This window comes from Aspergillus alliaceus, assembly GCF_009176365.1.
Source record: "Aspergillus alliaceus strain CBS 536.65 unplaced genomic scaffold BDW43scaffold_6, whole genome shotgun sequence".
In the NCBI taxonomy this organism is placed as follows: Eukaryota; Fungi; Ascomycota; class Eurotiomycetes; order Eurotiales; family Aspergillaceae; genus Aspergillus; species Aspergillus alliaceus.
Genome location: NW_022474689.1, coordinates 162,441 through 181,963, shown reverse-complemented (window position 1 = coordinate 181,963; position 19,523 = coordinate 162,441). Strand labels below are relative to the sequence as shown.

At 46.8% G+C, this 19,523-nt stretch overlaps 4 protein-coding genes and 1 non-coding gene across 5 annotated transcripts; 1 reads left to right on the top strand and 4 right to left on the bottom strand.

Annotated features, from left to right (window-relative positions):
• Positions 1 to 7,449: 7,449 nt before the first annotated feature.
• BDW43DRAFT_297537 (major facilitator superfamily domain-containing protein) lies at positions 7,450 to 8,938 on the bottom strand (the record flags this gene model as incomplete). Its single annotated transcript, XM_032044403.1, has 4 exons — positions 7,450 to 8,241; positions 8,321 to 8,581; positions 8,659 to 8,759; positions 8,833 to 8,938. 4 exons carry the CDS (start codon positions 8,936 to 8,938, stop codon positions 7,450 to 7,452), a joined length of 1,260 nt encoding a protein of 419 aa, XP_031903975.1.
• Positions 8,939 to 9,858: 920 nt separating this feature from the next.
• On the bottom strand, positions 9,859 to 9,930 carry BDW43DRAFT_t46. Its single transcript has one exon. It is a non-coding gene; the product is annotated as a tRNA-Glu (tRNA).
• Positions 9,931 to 10,124: 194 nt separating this feature from the next.
• Positions 10,125 to 11,799, top strand: BDW43DRAFT_200754 (Rieske [2Fe-2S] domain protein). The gene has a single exon (XM_032039139.1). It carries the CDS (start codon positions 10,145 to 10,147, stop codon positions 11,519 to 11,521), a length of 1,377 nt encoding a protein of 458 aa, XP_031903974.1. The 5' UTR covers positions 10,125 to 10,144; the 3' UTR covers positions 11,522 to 11,799.
• Positions 11,683 to 13,777, bottom strand: BDW43DRAFT_297534 (glutathione S-transferase family protein; the record flags this gene model as incomplete). The annotated part of the gene is made up of 5 exons (XM_032044402.1): positions 11,683 to 12,025; positions 12,088 to 12,332; positions 12,439 to 12,648; positions 13,179 to 13,211; positions 13,772 to 13,777. 5 exons carry the CDS (start codon positions 13,775 to 13,777, stop codon positions 11,683 to 11,685), a joined length of 837 nt encoding a protein of 278 aa, XP_031903973.1.
• A 4,108-nt stretch (positions 13,778 to 17,885) lies between these two features.
• Positions 17,886 to 18,888, bottom strand: BDW43DRAFT_307415 (RTA1 domain-containing protein; the record flags this gene model as incomplete). Its single annotated transcript, XM_032046246.1, has 3 exons — positions 17,886 to 18,316; positions 18,390 to 18,638; positions 18,702 to 18,888. The coding sequence occupies 3 exons, from the start codon at positions 18,886 to 18,888 to the stop codon at positions 17,886 to 17,888; spliced, it is 867 nt and encodes a 288-aa protein (XP_031903972.1).
• Between the last annotated feature and the right edge of the window lie 635 nt (positions 18,889 to 19,523).

Sequence of the window (19,523 nt, the reverse complement as noted above, 5' to 3'; positions counted from 1 at the left end):
TAAACATACAAAACAGTATTCTATACTTCCCCTCATTAATGGCCATGTCTTTTACAGAACGTAAACCAATGAACCCACCCTGTAGGGACTTCTTATTTTTCCTCTCCTGCTACTATTCGTCGATCCGGAACCTGCGCCGTTAGGCCTTAGGATAGCGTCAGATAGGAGTCGATTAATCGAACAGTATTCTGGCGTCCGATCTTGATCGGGGACCTCCTGCAGGACACACCTTGCATTCCTACCCGGAGGGCTATTATGATCCTTGCACCATGAGCATTGCGGTCCTTCGATGCGCTTCGTAGGATCTGCCTGGGCCTTTAAAAGCTCTTGGACTTTCTTGAGGCTCTGCATGCTCGCGGCGAAATGGAGCGGCGGCAACCCCGTTATCGCATGAGGGCAGTCCTTGTCTGCTCCATCCTGGATTAACATTTCGAGCAACCCATCTTGCCAGTGCATTATGGCTTGATGCAATGGTGTATTCCCTTTACGGTCAAAAATGTTCCTGTCTGTTTCCGGGAATATGCAAAGCATTTGCACTGATTCCTTGTGACCGGACATGATGGCCTCGTGCAAGGGAGGTTCAAAAGCTGAGTCGGAAGCGGGAACTTCGTTGGCGAGATTTGGATCGTACTGACAAAACTCTTGGATTAAACGCACCTTGCCTTCCCTTGCTGCCTTAGATAGCGCAGGAAAGCCATATGCGGATGTGAGCTTCTGTCCTTTCTCATGTGAGCGTAAGAACTCCTGGATAAGGCGGATTGCGGTCTCCTCGTCTGACTTGGGCATTTCCATGATATATTCAAGTGGTGCCTTACCAGCTCGGTCCTTGCGATTCGGCGCTGCCTTATGTGATAATAGCACGCGCACAATTTCAAGGTTCATGGACTTTACGGCGTAGTGGAGTGGCGTTTGCTTGTTTCCATCCTTAGCATCGACAGAAGGCATTCTTTCCGCTAGTAGCCGGACAATACTTTTATTGGACATGTCGACAGCATAGTGGATGGGGGTCTTTCCATTCTGATCTCTTACACAAGGGGAAGCATTCATATCAAGGAGTAGTTGAACTATCTTCTGGCTCTTAGCTTCAACAGCGAGATGCAATGGCGTTTTCCCTGCATCATCGGCACAATCAACAAACGCTCCTTCGCTGAGAAACAGTCTCACCAGCTCACACCTCCTAGCATTCACTGCGCAATGTAATGGTGTCTCCTGTTTGTGGTTGGTCGTTCTCACGAGGCTCTTCATCTGTCCCACGAGGGACCTACAGACTTCAACAAGGCCCTTTGTGGAGGCGCGGTGCAATTCTGTGTTGCCATCTCTGTCTGCAATCCCGATCCGAGGCTGGAACCGAAGTACCTGGTCGATGATCTCTTTATGGCCACCCTGTATTGCAACATGTAACAAAGACTCCCCTCCGTCACTCTGGGTCGCGATGTTTGCACCTCCCTCGACAAGGATTCGAATTGCATGCATCTGTCCAAATTTCACCGCCCTCATCAACGGTGTATATCCTGGACAGCAAGTGGAATTACTTCTGGCTTCCTTTTTTGCATTCCTGGCTAGGAGGATGGTGATGGTTGAGGTATGGCCAGCTTTAGCCGCAGATAAAAGAGCGGTATTGCCGTACGCACTCCGTCCCTCGACCTTTGCGCCGCGCTCCAGGAGGGTTTCAATTACCCTGTCATATCCTTTCCTAGCTGCCAGGCACAGCGGCAAATCATTCCTGCACGGTTGATTCACGTCCGCACCAAGATCGAGAAGAAGGTTGATTCCATCAACTGAGTTCAGTTCTATTGCGCGCAACAGGTGACTCGACCGTTCTTCCGGGGCCATATGCTCGGGTATCCAGATAGTTTTCAGGGTATCGTAAATCTTCGCGCGCTCCTTCTCCCGAGCTTGCTCAACTTCAACTTGATGATGGTCATAGCCCTTTGATACGAAATCGGAATATCGGAGAGGAGGCCCAGGAATGGGGGGAAGTTCGTCACGGATATCGTCATCAGCGATGCTGCTTGGTGGAGTAGCATAGGTGGATGGCGGATACTCGTGCTGTACCCCCATATACTCTTGTGTGTGGGGAAGCCTGTCCCATTGCTGGACTTCAGATCGGATCTGGGCTTCCAGCTCCTGTTGTACATCGTTCGTCTGCTTGCTGAATAAATTTTGAAGGGAAGGCGTTTTGGAAATAGGCTTGGGACTATATTTCGTACGGCCGAGTCAGTACCGTGAATGGACGCGAAGCATGTACCAGATGATGACTTACGAAACCGGATCGAAAGCCCCAATCAGAGATTGAAGGTTCATGGTGTATTGTTGTAGCGTCTCGATGAGCCGTGTCCACGACTCACAAACAGACTCTCTACCCTGACTGGAGAGGCCGTACAATCGTATCCGCCTCTCGAATAGATCGAGCGCACATGTTGAACCTAGGAGGACTGACGTGAGGAGCGGGTTTGGTGGTGGCTGACAGGCTATCGGCTGCAGGATCCGTCGGAGCAGACATTTAACCTCCGCGTCCAGTTCGATAAGCACAGCGAGAGCTTGATCCTGGGATGTGGTTAAATCTTCCTCGAACCGTACCTCAGAGGCCAATACAGTTGCCCTTGAACAGCTAAGTAGAAGCGCGTGGAGGGACGGCAGAAGCCTGTCTTTCCAAGATGAAGACATGATGACAAAGGAGGAAATCGGCCGTAAGAGCCCCGTCTATGATATCGGGAATGGCAGTGAAGATCAACCGATGCGTATATCTCACGCTATGAAGAAATAAAGTACCACCCGGTGGGGTTGGTGTGACCCCATATATATGACTTAATGCCATTGTGCGAACAACCACTTTCTGTTGGTCGTTATTCCTTTTCTGGTTCACTCTCTATTGTCATTGCCTAAAGGAAATTGAGCCTCGTCTTTCACGAGATGTGTGGCTGTCGTTGATACGCTGCCTTGCGTTAACACTTCCTCGCTTGAGTCCTATGTCGGTCCAATGAGACCATGGCACCGCCTCCAAGTGAGGTGTCATTCGTTGAAAGACTAAATCTGATGCGAGGTGAATAAGGTGTTCCTTGTCCCTTGGGCGTCTTCTTTGTTACCCAAGGGGAAAGGACGAGTCTAATATTAAGAACACCTACCATCTCGAAAGGAAAATCTAGAGGAGGGGGTGGCTGCGATGATGCCGTTGACAGGGATTTACCTGCTTACGAGAAGTCTACACAGCCACATAGGCGACGATTTTGCCTTTGGCCCTACAGCTCTAATATACAGCCTCGTCGGAGAACTGCAGTGCTGCCTGACCTAGGAGCCTGTGTCGAACTAGGTACGCCGTATTCAGCTAGAACTTCTCTTCACTTCACAGGTATTCCAGTTCTTTAATTTATTAGAATATCATCATGATAGGATACCATCCATCCATCGCAGATGCAGATATATCTGCTATAAGTGACAAATTAGGGTTTCTCAGGCGCGTCTGTGGGATTACCTGGTTTTTAGAAATGGTGTATGCTCATAAGCGGCTATAATTAGTATCTTAAATTTCACTTCTCTCTCACTTTATCATTGTAAGTTGTCCTGTTACCAGATTGATCCAAGCCTCTCGAGGTTTAGTTTTTGGTAGCGAAGATGATATCGGCAGAAGCCCGCACATGACTTCGATGTAAAGATCAGGAACAAACACAAACTACAGTCCACCATCGTTGTCTTAGTAGTAGCTTCAAATGATAATCGGCAGACTGAAGCTCCAGTCAGGGTCTTTATATGATTCAAGCTGAGTTGTTATAGTATTTTATAAGCCCTACCGCAGGACGCGTATATTAATTGTAAAGTGTATTAGCATGGATAGCCCTGGCTGATATATTGAAGTAGAGGGCTGTCTTACGACACAATTTTATCGTCAAGTATTTGACCCTGTTAACATATCCATGCAGGACTCGGTCCCCTTAACTGACAAAGAAGTCTGTGGGAATGTGTTGTGAACCGCCACATTCGTCACGTCGTCTGGCTCCCTACCAGGGAATGTTCCATCTTTTGGAGCACTTCGGGCAATATCGCGCCTCTGAATCGGTCGGAACAATTGGTGGTAACCTTAGCTTCCTTAAGTATAGGTGCTCTTTGCATGGTTCATCCATGTCTCTAGCCAATTAAAGTCCACAATAGGAACAACTCAACTCAATACTCTTCTCTGAATACGATGCACAGCGATTTCCGGCGTACCCCGCTTCTAGTAGAGCAAGTGTCGGGATTGCATTAGTGGGTTTTCTGCTGGGTAATTGACGTGGGCAAATATGGTTCGTACCTCCTTGTAGCTGGTATTTAGGTCGTGGCTGGTTGCCTTACAGACTTCAGTCGCAATATTAGAGGTCCTCGTCCTTCACGAGGTATTATACGAATAGGACCTTAGCAAGTCATGGGGCATGGGAGAAGTTAATTTTACGCTTGCATAATTCTCTTATATAGTAAGCTATATCACGGTAACTGGTAACTTATGTTAGGTCCTGTACGCCTGCGATATGGCTTTAGCTAACAGTCGATGAAAGTGATCTGTATTCGAATGATCTACTTTGCAGCTTAATCATGACTATGGTAGGGTAGGAAGCCGCAGACTCAACACACCCGGCTCCCAATCGGAGCATATCACGGTAGCCTAAGGTACCAGGAAGACTGTAAGCAGGGGCTATTACGCACTCTAGAGTTCACGTTCATATTACTTCAACCTCTCATCGCGACGATATCATAAGCACTACCTAACACGCACCACTCCTCTCGTTGAGAAAGCAGGTGAATATGGAGGAAGAGGTTCTGGCCACGTATCTCCAATTGAAGGGAAAGAGCAAATGTAGTATTACTTCCTGTCACACAGAACTGTATCTAAACATATTTCTCAGGCGCGATGCGCCTTTGATTTCTCACGAGATGAGAGACCTCGTGTTCGTTTGTCCGCACTCCGACGGGTTCATTGCCTCTGGTTTTATGCTCTTCCGCCATAGCTCAAGGGATTGGAAGGAATTGGAGACCATGCACCCCCAGTACGTCAATCAGAGCCACCAGTCTATGAATGGAGCGCCATTACCATTGAGTATCCCCCGGTCGTGCCCGTCATTGGAAGGAGTAATCCTCTGAGCTATATCTGCCATACTTAAAACCGGGAGAACGACACACACTGTTGTGGCCAGGGGGACATGTTTCGGTGTGGGATTGGGGCTCGGTCCTAGATCATCACAACAAAAACCTTAAAAGACTCGAGAACCCTCCCTTGTTCTACCAGGTGGCCCACATATCACGTTCACTGTTGAAGACGGGGAGCCCCCATACCCAGCTCCGAGCTCCCTTCCACCTACCCAGCCATCATCCCGAATGTTAGAAACATCCTTTGCATATTGATCTACTTTGTGGCCTTTGCTGATGAACAAGGTACAGAGATGGATCCCCGTTTTTCGCGATGGAGCTTGAATGCCCACCAGCTGCTTCCCTTCACGATGGCTATCGGGTGACAATAAAAGCTAGCTACTGCCCGTGCTCTCCAGATGATTCTAGGCCAATTACATTCCACAACATCCGCCTAGACATATTCTGGCTATACCAGTTGCGTGACAATGGTTGAGAAACACGTGAGAAGGCCGTGAGCTGTGGCGGCTTTACAATATATGATGACCCAGATATCCAGCTTTCTCCCGGTCAGCATGAAGATTTCGTCACTCTTCAGCCCATGAGACATGGAACGGGAAGAGCCTCATGGAGCTGCCGTTTGGAACTAATGTAGGTTCCACTTTTCGGTATCGGTTTAAGGGTGCTAAGATTGACTAGTAGAACTGGGGAACCATGGAAGATCATATTTCTACAATAGTAACACTGCCATGCTGGCAGAAAGCATACGTTGAGGAGCCAAATGATAACGAGGGATGGCCAACCATCATAATTCACAATCAACCACTGTAGAGTCCACTATATTATAGATACTTGCCTTAGACAGCCCAGTTGGATCTTTAGTTACTTTTTCCAGCCTACTCCGTACACCCGTGCGCGGGCCTCTTCGAAAGCCAGCCCAAAAATAAATAGCAGCGTCGCAATACTGATGCTCTAGCCTGCTCATGTAGCGCCTACTGTATAGTACACTAGGTACTTCATATATAATAGATTTCCTTGATCTATTCTCACCTTATCACCCTAGTAACCATCAATTTCTCCAACGCCAACACAATGGCCACTTTTCCCGATTGGCTAAGCTTATACGTCTCACCCAATTGCACCACGATACGTCACTGACAATGCTAGTATCTTGCTCGTATAGAGTATATTTTCATTCGGACCTGCATTATTCTCAATAAATCCAATCGTGACTATACTTGCCATAATATCATTCATTAAAAAAGCTCGAGAGCTTAAGCAATGCCCAGTGCCGAGCTTGAGCATCGATGGTCTAAAGATCCAAGCGGTCGTATATATACTACTAGCTATCTCTGAGGTCTTCTGAGTTACTTTTCCTTTTGAAGATTTTCTGGCCGGGGCCTCTCACATAGTGATTAATTGGTATTAGATAGCAGGATGGATCACAATTGATTATGCTATTTTTGGGCATTGGGCAAGGGATATTGCTATGGTTGGCGGCGCGCCATAGACCAAATGCGGAGCTGCACGAGAGTGAAAGAGAGCCTCTGTTGGGTTCTCAAATTTTGAGGGAGGAAAGAGTATCGGGGCAGGGTCCTTTGGTGCGTTATATACTTGTAGGAGGCTCTATCTCTGATCTTTACGTATGTATGTTTCATACCTGTAGTGATTGTGACATGGCGCTTTCATTTTGGGTTGATTTATTGAATATTATGCTTATCAGGACATTATGGCTAGTTGAAGACGCCTTTCGCTTCCCCTTGAATATTTTGTTCTCTATTCGTACCTCCTTTATTCCTCCTTTTTTTTTCTTCATTTGCTTCTTTCTTTCTTTCAATTTTTTTTTCCCTGAACCGAACACAGTAGCGTATTTCAAAGTTTTATATCTGCCTAGAAACTCGCCGATCACCTAACGGACAAATCAACAAAGAATGCGATCATACGTATACATCCTGGCAGAGAAGCTTCACTGCACATTATCTAGTCCACATGATCTTATAAGAATTTAGTACTATTCTGCCGTTCGCCAAGCTACGATTTATCCGTGTTGTGCGGGAGGGCCGATCCGTCGACCCGTCGGCCCACCAGCGGGCCACGAAGGTTAAAAAAGCTACCACAGTATCATCATGATCTTCATGACCATGTGATACCCTACAATAATTTAAAGGCAAAAATACAAAACCGCGTTCTTCACACATAAATCTGCTATACATCTGTACCATACCAATAACACGATCAGGATTTTAGCCTAGGGCCTAGGGCACCCACCTCCCTCGAGCGGCATCATCTTTCGCTTCTATCCCTATGATGAGCGAAACGAAGCAAAGCCACCAAAGATATCTCCCAAAACAATCATCATATGCATCCCACTCTTCTCGCAACAAAACTAACACCGCCCAGGCCAGCCGTGACCCCCGTAAACACAATCAACGCACCGTAGCCACTCCCATACCCAAACGCTAGCTCACCCTCCCATGGATGATTCTGGAGCAGGGCCTCGCTCAGGGGACCGCAGGCAATGCTACCAATACCTCGTCCAGAGGCCAAGACACCAATGATAATGCCTGCATCTACAGAGGGATGTTCCTTTTTCACTTCCTTCACGATACCAGTGTAAGTCGAGGTGAAGCTTCCCGCGAAGAACCCGTACACGACTGCAAAAGCACATAGAAGGGGGTGGGTCTCTGCAAAACCCCACATTAGAAAGATCGAGACGGTGGCGCCTATAGAAGAGACGAGGATTGCGGTTGTGACGTGAAATCTGTCGATTAGGATGCCGATGAAAATGCACCCGAAGACGGTAGCGATGCTCAGCAGCGCCACTGTTGCGGTTACTGCTTCGTTACGCAGGCCCATCGAGCGCGCGTACAGCGGAAGGTAGATGGCGGGCGCGAAGAACCCGAGCCCCTCCAACACGTTCCCTAGTTGGCAAAGGAGGAACGTGCGATTTGTGAGGAAGGACAGGTCGATGCGATGGGGTTTCTGGGCTTGGCTGGGTGGGATCCGGGGGCGGATTATTGCCAGTAGGGGGCCTGTTAGCACAAATAATACCACGGCCCATCCGCGCAACACGGTTGGCCATGCGTACTTGTTCAGGCCCCAGTCCATGATGAAGGGGATGGTTACCCCAGCGAAACCGGTGCCGGCCTAGAGGGGGATTACGTGCATCGTTCAGTCGTACGGAAAACCAGGGAGGCAGTAACGGAATTGACGGAGAGCTGCTTACCCACATTATGCCGTATGCAAATCCTTTCCGTCGTACGAACCACTCGTCGACGTAGACTATCACGGGTGAGTACAAGAGCGTGCCGCCTATGCCATATAAAATGCCTTGCGTCAGGATGAGCTGCTGAACACTTTCGGCAAATGAGGAGGCAACCAGGGAGACGATCATGACGCACAGGCCAGCGAGGGCGATCTTGTTCTTCAGCCAAGGCAGGACCCGTATTCCCAGGAAGCAGAAGTTGCAGCCGAAGTACATGATTCCCTGTTGCGGTGGAGATCAGTCAGCTCAGGTTAAATATTGCGAAATGATCCCGTGGACGGAGCTGGAACAGCACCCACCATGGCAGAGGTACCGATAGCCGCAATTCCGGACGGTTGCGACATGAAAGGCTCATGGCTGCTATAATAATCATGGAAAATACCGTAGGAAAATGGAAATCCTGCCCCACAGGATTGAGAAAATCAGTGAGCAATCCTCAAAATAGTCAAACTCATCCGGAGCCGGGAGCATACCCCAGACCAAAGCTTCAACCAGGAAGCATGCGGCTAAACAAATCCATGGTCTATAACCTGTATCCGGTGGAGGAAGAGAGAACTCGTGTGTTAAATCCTCGATCATCTTTAGTAAACGAGAAATTACACATTCCTGCTCTATCCCACAGGTGAAAAAGGGCCCAACATGGGGTAGCACATCTTTATCTTCCATACACTATCCCTATGATCTAGGTTGAAATTGGCCGGTGCGGCGATGAGATTGATTATTCCCCGGAGCCTACAGATTCACGGCAATTTGGACAGGGGTTAACGTATAATATTGAGGAGACCTTTTGAGATCTTCCCGAATTAACACCCAGGTATTCGTAAATAACTATATATTGGTCCTACTACCTGAAACATTGAAGTCTCAACCAGAGTCAGGGGTTTACAAATTTTGTTCGCCGCCTCTGGCATTCTATCATCATTGTCCAATGATAATATATCCGTTTGTTGCACTGCAATGGAGGAGGCGATCCCTCGACGGTTGAGTAATTCGCACCCGGCAAGCTTTCTTCTTGTATATGCCGGAGTAAGGGTTATTCGGGATGAAGCGTTGGGCTGAGAAAAGGGATCGGGGCCAGTGTAAAGCGATGCCATAGATGCTGGATAACTTGTACCAAAGGAGGCACGACTGGAATGCAAGAGAATATGGTAGTTCTTATCTATAATATGTACCTTTCTAGTTCTACGGTCTTGATTTTGCTTTCAATCAGACCAATAAATTTATGCGAAGATGGACGGATGGACACCTTTACATATATATATAAACAGGGACGGAGTATATCGATATGCTATCACTACTTCTGACAGCATTTGCCCATCTAGTTGTTGTAAAAATAATATTCAGAGCAATATTCGTGTCAGTTATAATATATATGGAAAAAGGAGAGCACAATTCGTTCATTGATGGGAGAGAATAAAGAGGTTAAGACTCAAGTTAATAACCGCCAAGCCAGTCGCGAGAATACGTAACGCTGAAAGAGACAAAACAAAAAGGAATGTTTCCGATGCGGGGAATCGAACCCCGAGCTGCTGTGTGAGAGACAGCGATGTTAGCCATTACACCACATCGGATACTCGTTAAAAGAATGCAACATTTTTTACATTGAGTGGGAAAATACTTGTAAGAGGTTTTAATTGAAAATCATTCTTTCCTGATACGGGATAGTTTGTCAAAATCTACGCATCCCCCACGTGACCCCACCAAATCGGGCACCCATGAATATCGTCCCACACGACACTGTATAGGCTCTCTTTCCCTGCCCATCCTCAGTTCTGTACCTGCAGAATGGCGTTAATTCGTCTTGGTCAGCTCTCGGAGATTCGTCAGGCGCGCTATGTCATCCATCTCTCGGACAAGAAGCGCCTGGTATTGTTCCGCCTGCCCGTAATTGACCCGTCAAAGAAGGCAAATCAGGCGGCCAATGAGACTGACGATGGATGGGTATATTATGTGATGGAAGCCGAATGCCCCCATGCCGGTGGGCCTATGCAAGATTCCTCAGTGGATATTGAAGACTCTGCATATGTTGTTTCGTGTCCGTGGCATGCCTATGATTTCAATGTAGAGACAGGTGAATCAAGCCTTGGTATTAAGGCTTGCACTTTCCCGGTCGATGCCCGTGGCGAATACGTGACCCTGTCGTACAGCGCAGAGGATGGGTCTGATGTCTCCTTGGTTAAGCTTGAACCTGTCAGCGAGAAGTTCAAGCTGAAGGATGGTAAAGGACCCAATAAGAAGGCCGCGCCGAAACAGGAAGTTTCGCAGGTTCACCAGACAGAGTCAGCCCCGGCTAAATACCTTGATGATAACGCCACCGTGTGCGACTGGTGTGCTCACATTCTGAACAGCCCAAACCCGGAACACAAGATCGAGCTCACTGCTCATTTATTTTCTATCTTTACCGAAAGAGAGGCATCGTCTTCTCCGATGCCCCTTGGGCGAGGGACCGTTTCACCCCCTGCTCAACCGCCACGGGAAGGCCTGTCGGAGGTGCAGCCATGGGCAACCCAAAAGTCTGGAAAAGGCGGTACCTTGAAAAGCAGAATTGCTATGTTACATGCGCTGGCGAATATTGAGCTCTGGGCTATCGATCTCGCAGTCGATATATGTATCCGGTTTGCGACATTCCAGACGGTTCCAACGTCGCAAGGCGGCTCGCGGCAACTGCCACGAGCATTTTTCCATGACTGGCTCAAGGTGGCTAGCGATGAAGCTAAACACTTCTCCTTACTGCGCGCGCGTATGGAAGAAATGGGATCCTACTTCGGTGCCCTCCCTGTGCACCACGGTCTCTGGGAATCGGCAACCATCACGGCTCATGATCTCAGAGCGCGGATCAGTATTATTGCGCTTGTACATGAGGCCCGAGGTCTGGATGTCAATCCAATGACTATTGAGAAGTTCCGCCGAGCCGGTGATATCGAAAGTGTTCAGAGCTTAGAGGTTATTCATAACGACGAGATCACCCATGTTACGACCGGCCACAGATGGCTGACATGGATCTGCCAAGAGGAGGGAACTGATCCCGTCCACGTTTTCCGTACTAATGTACGGAAGTATTTCCGGGGCAACATCAAAGAGCCTTTCAACTCGGAAGCTAGAGCCCAAGCTGGCTTAGATGGACGATATTATCAGAACTTGGAAGGGGTACCATTGGCTTGATTGTGATCATACACAGTTTCAGACCTTTCTGGCTTTGATACCCTGCCAAGTACGATTCTACCCTGATCTGCGTCATTTCTACCTTTCAGGTAATGGCACGTTGTTTCTTTGGAGTATTATCGGTGTTACGATGTGTCATTAACCACAGGAGCCTATTTCTATCACACTACCTTGAGTTGATCTACAGGGCCCAAAGAAGAATTCCAGACCGTTGGCATTCCGCGCATCACTGCATCCCATTCCGGCAACCCCATGATGGAATTCGCATACAGGAGCATCTGAACAGGGACCAGGTCTTCAAGTTGGATATCAACCAGTCGCGCAATAAACACCACAGCATGCGCATCCAGCACTGTCGGGCCCGTGTCGTCCCCAAATATCCAAATCCCACCGCGATTGAATTTTTCGTATTCAACCAATAGTTGTGAGAACAAATGTCTCGCTTGACCCGTCATGCTTTCTTCGTCTTCGTCATCTAATTCAGGCTCTGTGTGCTTTCTCTCGCTGGGTGACCCTCATTGTTAGCATGGAATGCGAAGCTGAATGGCATATCTAGTTAAACTAACCGATCACGTTCATATTCCAGAGCACGACGATGTTCAGGCGTGATGTCTACTCGAGCCAAGAGATCGTCTATCGCTGGGTTCGGATTGTTGTCTGTTCGAATGCGATGAAGGTGGGATAGAAGGCGTTGTATAGTTGCCCGATGGGTTTCCGGGATCAAGCTTGGACGTTGCTCACAGACCCAATATGATATAGATAAGCTATCGGTGAGAGGGGCTGGCAGTGACTTGGATGTTAAGACAGGGACCTGCAGTGTGAAATTAGTATTATCATTCCTTTTTCTAACAAAAAAAGAATCATGTTCCCTTGTTGTGCATTCGGTATCATCTATAAAAATCTCGAAGCCTTCATACCTTTCCTCCTGGATTGATGTGTAAAAGGTAATCCTCTTCAAGATTCTCATTGCGGTGCAAATTTACTAGTCGATAGTTCAATTTTGTAAGGTCGCGGGATGAGTGAAATTTATCTCGCAATGCTAATTCGATTGTAAAGCGGACCATAATAGAGTAAATAGAAAATGGGAAGAAGTAAAGGCAGGGATTGGAGCTCTCCCTTCCTCGTAGCTTTTGGTAGAGTCGCAGTAACATCATGGGGGTTCATTGTCAGATTCCGAGTGGTTGAAACGTCTAGAATTTAATGGCGATCGTGGCATTTTTTAACTTTAGCGATGGATGACTTAAACTAGTTCCGGACAGCCTCTTGGATAATAAGCCTTGCAGATAAATGTATGTAACCCTACTTACTTCGATAGAATGGAAAAATTACATTCTGTTTCCGACGATCGCGAGAGTTATCATGTTTGAACTTTCTGTAAAGTGAATTTGATCATAATCTTGGGATAGAGTGGTGAATGGTGCCGATTCGGGCTTAAATTTTGAACTCGCAGTACCCGCAACCACTGCGGATTCTATATCTGGCATTGGCACCCGCATTTCTGTGCGGATTCAGTGTAGGTTTATGGTGAAGCCTTGCCGCTCTATCTTGGAGCTAGTCGGAAGTAACATGTCGAGAGTATCTTGAGGACAGCTGATTAATAGGGCTTCTCTGGTCACGATAGACACCAATACGGTCAAGCGCGAGCCACTCCTCTCACATTTCTAGTTTTATTACTCTTCCATGAGCGAATCTATAAAGGAGAAAATAATTTAAGACAATAACAGTGTCTAGTGTGTCATCCGTTTCTGTTCCGACCCCGAGCCAGGAATTCTTCCGGTGTTGTTTTAAGCTCCGGGGGCGGGCCTTATAAACCGTGGCTCACAAAAACAGATATCTCTAGAGTAAACTAGGAACTATAAAAAGACTGCTATATTCTTGATAATGTCTGTCTGAGATCAAGCCTTTCAGTATCTACAATCTCAAAGCATTTCTCCATATCAATTGTTCCAACCCAGAACTTGCACAATGAGCGTCGGAATCGCAGGCATTACAGGCAAGTCTGCCCGTCGCCTGGTTACATACCTCCTCGAAAAAGACAATATCTCAATCCTCGGCTATTGTCGTAAGCCCAGTAAGGCCTCGGAGGCCTTCAAGGCATCTTCCAAGGTCGAGTTGATTTCAGAAGACGCATTCGATCGAGACACAGTGCGCTCCTTCGTCCAAGGTTGCCACGTAGTCGTCTGTTGCTACCTAGGCAACCAAAAGCTCATGCTCGACGGTCAAAAGGAGCTCATCGACGCTTGCGAAGACCTCCATGTGTCCTGATATGTTGCTAGCGACTGGGCGCTTGATTACACCAAGCTCGAATTGGGCCAGCTTTTTCCAAAGAACCTATGATTCACGTCAAGGCCTACCTCGAGACGAAGAAAAATGTCTCCGGTGGTCATATTTTCATAGGTGGATTCATGGAGCCGGTATTCAGTCCATTCTTTAATATCTTTGATCCTAGTACCCGTACCTTTTGGCATTGGGGCAAGGGCGATGAGGTCATGGAGGGACTACTTAATGATAATGTGGTGCAGTTCACTGCTGCGGTTGTTGGGGACCCTGATGCACGTGATATCTTGCGATGTAGGTATTCATCTGCCATATCTACTATACGATGTGCAAAGAGGGCCAAGTTTATCAATTGTCGACGGCCGTGCCCTCATTCGTGAGATTGCAGAGTCTTTCGAGAAAGTCCATTACTTGAGTGCGGCTTTGAAAAGACGTGGCTCGAGGGATGATTTGTATCAGAAAATGCACAGCCTACATGATAAAGTTCCACAGGATGTTTTTAAGTATATGTCGCTGGAAGCGCTTGTTATCCCGTTTTAATTTCTCTTGCGTGTACTGAAAAAACCTTCTACAGGTTTTCCCACTACTATTGGATTGACGGTCAGACTTTTGTGGGCCCCAAACTTGACAATGTGAAATATTATGGTGTTACGCCAGTGGACTGGGAGGGATATATACGTCAATGGACACTTGAACAGTTGCAAACGTCGTATTCCGCTTTGGGGATGTAATTAGCAGAAGGAGCTTCGACGAGGGTCAGATATCGTGAGGGTAGTTGAAGCGCTTGAGACCTCCCTTTAGTATATGAATAGAGATAGGAGAATGGAAAATATTATCTAAGCAGAAATTTGATGATTCTGGGCGGAATACTAATGGTAGGGTAGAACTTCGCTTTTAGTCCAGTCAAGGCAAAGAGGACATGCGAGGGTGGGTTGCTTAAGTTTATGCGAAAAAAAGAGTCTGTTCTAGCAAATCTGTTGTCGTGGAATCATCGCCACCATCCTTAAACACACTCGCAACAATAGGGTCAGGTAACTTGCTGGGGCAGGATACACCATCAGATCTGGGCCACTGATGAACTTGTGCCGTGGCAGCCCGCTCCGTGAGATGCGTGACTGCGCTCAGCATCACGCCCCTTTCCTTCAAGTCTCGCGCCTTCCACCGAATGTAGGCGCGCTCCACCCATCCATGCTCGGTAAGATTCCGGTGACCTAGGTCTAATGCAAAGTGTCGATAGCACAAAGGCAATGGCATGCCATTGCCACATCACAGCAGATCTAATGCCTTGCCTGATCCCCAAGTCTAACTAGCGCTCCATGACTCATATATTGACTAGCACCCTTGTGCGAGATCAAACTTCCTTGCTTCTCATTCTCAACACTACCGGTATAAACCATTTTTTCGCAAATCTGACGGCCTTTCAGTTTCTCTATCTGATCCACTCAGATATCCCTGTAGTCCCAGGTGATTTGGAACGGTCTCTGCCGTATAGCCTAGATGGGTTTCCCGAATCCCCCTTCCACTCAGCTCACTAGACTCCTCTAACCGCTTCAGTCGGGCAACAAGCTCGGCCTTCAAGGGCCGTTTTTTTCGCCGCGGAGCACGGCTCGGAGCGGGAAAGATGCAATCATTCTTTCCTTGAACGCAATCGGTGCATGCGAGGGTCTTGCTCCATCGGACTTCTTTTTGGTTGCATCTCACACAGCTACGTGCTGACGTCATCACTACTGGAACTGATATGCCGGCATCGAGCTTTGAGCAACACAATTATTAGAAGAAATAAAGCATTGTAGCAATAGCAATAAGTGTTAAACAATTAATTAGAGAAATAAACCAACAGCGTATGCTTGCCGGGCTTTGCTGTCCCGTCTTCCAGCCAGTTGCGAGTAGATCCAATACTTCCGGCCTTAAATAGAGACCGAGCCGAGCTTTTGCTAGTCAGTTGGCGCAGACAGGCTCAGGTGACATCCTAGTTTTAATAAATCATACAGTCAAACATGTCTCCATCTTAAAATTAATGAATCTTGATCATTGAGCAGACCTCGGCTGGCTTCTGCTGTACTAACGATCAACTCATTTCGCACGGAAGTCGAATATATCATACCTCGGATTTGGTCGGTAAAAGGACTAGTGTATCTCATGGGTCACTGTAGTGGACATTACGTAGACCAAAATAATAGTTATGGCGTTCAATATGGGACGAGCTGCTGGGGATACAGGAATGAGAATATGGATATAACAATTTCCGATTCATGTAGATAAACACAGCGCTTGACGGGCTCTGAGATTAGGGTGACGTTAGTCTAGAAAAAAGTGATATTATTTGTCCGAATGTCGCCAGGTAGTCAAGCTTGTCATATCCTGTGAGTCCGAGTGCTCATCAGCAATAGCCCCGGCTTCTGTAAGAACATCGTGGGTCTTTCTAATGTAAAAGCTGAATTGCGGCTTCAGCTTCCCCTGGGCCTGTACCAGGGTTGCAACTCTGGACGCGCGGCTGCCTCTACACCTTGGTCTAAGATATGAATGCAGGGCTATTCTAGGTGTTTCAACAGAATTCCGCGTATATTATCTACTGGTTTATGCTACGATAAACACCTGACTGTATCTTTGACCAACGAATGGTTACAAAAAGATGTAAGATATTGGAACAAGGGACAAATCATCATTTTGGGCGGTGGTCTAGTTCTGCCTTGCTAACGTACTTGCTAGACCTCTCAAAACCCACTCGTCAAGTAACTAGCTAGCTCAGTCCTCTTAATTAGCGTGGCCAGTATTTAACGTAACTAACTAGTGACGCCACATACTTGACTCCGCCCCTTACATTTAATACCGGACTTTCCTCCTTGCTATGTCGTTATTTTGCCCTCATGTGGAACGAAATGCTAGGTGTAATATCTTTATATTCTGTATACAGCAACAATCTTTCTGTTGAGACATGTGCAGTGGTTACATCTCACGGAAAGGCAAACACCAGAAATCGGGATCGAGCATGGAACACTTTTTGGAGAACCGATCACTGCACACTAGAAATAAATAATTTTTTCACATTTTACCTTCCATTAGCAGAGGAGCCAAGCTTCTTGTAAAGTCCAATGGACTCTATAAACCAATACAGTTAAAGGTTGTGTTTCGCTTTTTAATTTAGTACCACAAGCCACACGTGCAGCAATGCAAAAGATACGCTTTCTCTGTTCAATTTAATGTTTAATATATATTGCATCATAGTATGCTTGCTTAGTTGCTTGGTTCTCGTACTCGATATGTGGATCTCCATTATGACCTATTGGCCTTGATCATCCCGATATCTAACGGCCAATCGTAAGACCTATGCATATAAACGGGCGGACTTCACTCTAGAGTGACGACTTTCTTGTGACAACCAAGAAAGTCAGAGACCAGAGCTGTCGGATATTTTATTATAAAAGGCAATGCTATGTTAATATGCCCTTTCAAGGACATGGCCAGACGGTCTCACCGGTTCCACCGCAGACACTAGGAGGTGCAGGTAATGTTCCCAAGGGTGCTGCGTGGAATCTATCATTCGTAATGATCCAGGACCACACCTCCACAGAAAGCAGGCACGGATTCTCCTCAAGTATATCCCAGAGAGTGTAGTGCTCTTCTCAATCATTAGTATACACAATTACATCTAGGCAGAAGTCCAGAGATACGGAAGATGTAACTGAAGCGCAACGTTCTAACTGTTGTTCGAGTCCCTTAGCCATAGCAAGCTGCCATGACCAGAATACGGTACCATGATAAGCACCCATGGCAGAGTTCTGTGAATAGACTGGATCAGGACCGTAGGCTGGATTGGCAACTCGGAGACCGACAGAGGACCCGCTTGCTCGAGAATTACGTTAAGAAGACATCAATGTGAACGTTGCATGTACCCTTCGTCTTTCTTCCTTGGTTCGAGGATTATTTGTTGACATTTAACACAGACTCGTTGTAGCCTTGTAGGGCTATACAGCATGACATGTCACGTTAGAGGCTTCTTATTGGTTGGTAGTCCATGCTTGGACATGGAAAGTAGTGTTCGGACGCCATCATTCCCTCCAAATATCTATACGTATTATACAAATAGTCAAGGCACAGCACTATAAATATCCTTGAGCTCATGACCCGCTTCACTTGTCAAAAACCGACCAATGTCACTCGGGTGACAGACGTTGAAAATCAAGGAAGAAATGAGAATCAACACCGCGTCAAAAATATACAAGAAAACCTCATGATGCAGCAAATACCCATTATTTCCCTGTAGATACTCAATCAAGCGAAAGACAGACCGAATCATGATCATCATACTCGACGCATACAACACATTGAGATGTTTCCTCCACGGGATTTCAGTAGAATAGCATCTTGGAATAGGGTATTTCTTCAGCTTCATGTCGAATGAGCTCGCCGTGACGATGAAGAAACCGAAGAAGAAGATTTGAACGAAAAGCCCGACGACGATGATTTTTTCGCCGAGCTTCATGCTGTCGAGGTTGCCGCTGCTCTGGATACCACCGCCTGAATTTCGGACAATTGTTAGGACTGAAATGCTATATATAAGTCGCCATTAATGGGTGTGCATTGCACTTACCGGCACCTTGTAAGAGAAAGGAGAGGACGTCACCCGTCACGAAGATCTTGGTTAACCATTTCTTTCGCATGATTGCATGAGATTCTGCCTCTAAGACTAAGATTATTCGACCGAGAAACATATATATAGAGGCTGCGAGGAGGGCTGGGGCGAGGAGCAGGAATAATGTTTGTAGGAGGTATGGTCCAAGAGTCCAGTTTGGTGACTCTTTACTGGACATTGCGCGTCCGATGTAGCCGATAATTTCAACTGCTCCGGTTAGCTTTTTGTATCTAACTAACGGAAAGGATGATTTGATAGAGCGTTACTAACAAATGCATCCGATAACGAAAGGAATGAAGAACCAAGTCCGTGTCCGGAACATTTGGTATATGTGGAATATGGTCGTTCCCGAGAAAAGGATGATAAAGATAACCGCAGCAGCCATACTCGGATCATAATGATAGAATGAGAAGGATGCTGCAGCTTCTGCATCACTGCTTGTACTGCGTGAGTTCATGTTATCTGCTGTTGCCGGGATACTGATCCGAACGCTGAAATAAGTATAAATGAATGTGTAGAATAAGACTAGAAAAGGAATGAAGGGAGGTCTGCTCAATACCTATTTTCTAGCTGGTGCTGCAAATATTTAAACATGAAGAGAATAGGTAGAAAAAAATTAGAAGGACGAATACTCGGTCACCACCAATAATCTTAGGCCGAAGAAGCTCCATCCTACTATAAGCCTCTCTTGGCAAGGACAGAGCATTAAGAATATGCACCAATTGCGTGGGGCTGTTTCAGATAATAATCATCTTGAAGAGATGGAAAAAAATGTATTCGCTGAGGTCTTCGGTTCCTCAGCGCTATCTAATTGCCGAATTCGTTTTCGCTATCGCGTTCGTGTTGGCTCTTCGGTCCTGTTCTCGACCCACTCGGCATTGATAATAATAGACTTCAGGGGTTTAGCGAGAGGCTTAGAGCGGATCATATATTTTACTCGTTTACCTTGTTTCTTATCTTGCTCCAGGTCTCTGTTTAGAGCGATCTTCGAGCGTAGACATAGTACAGCAGGTGCTTTAAATCCTTGATTGCCTACAATGCTGTGCTATACATTTATTAACTGGCGTAAATAAACAAGACCCTTTGGTTGAC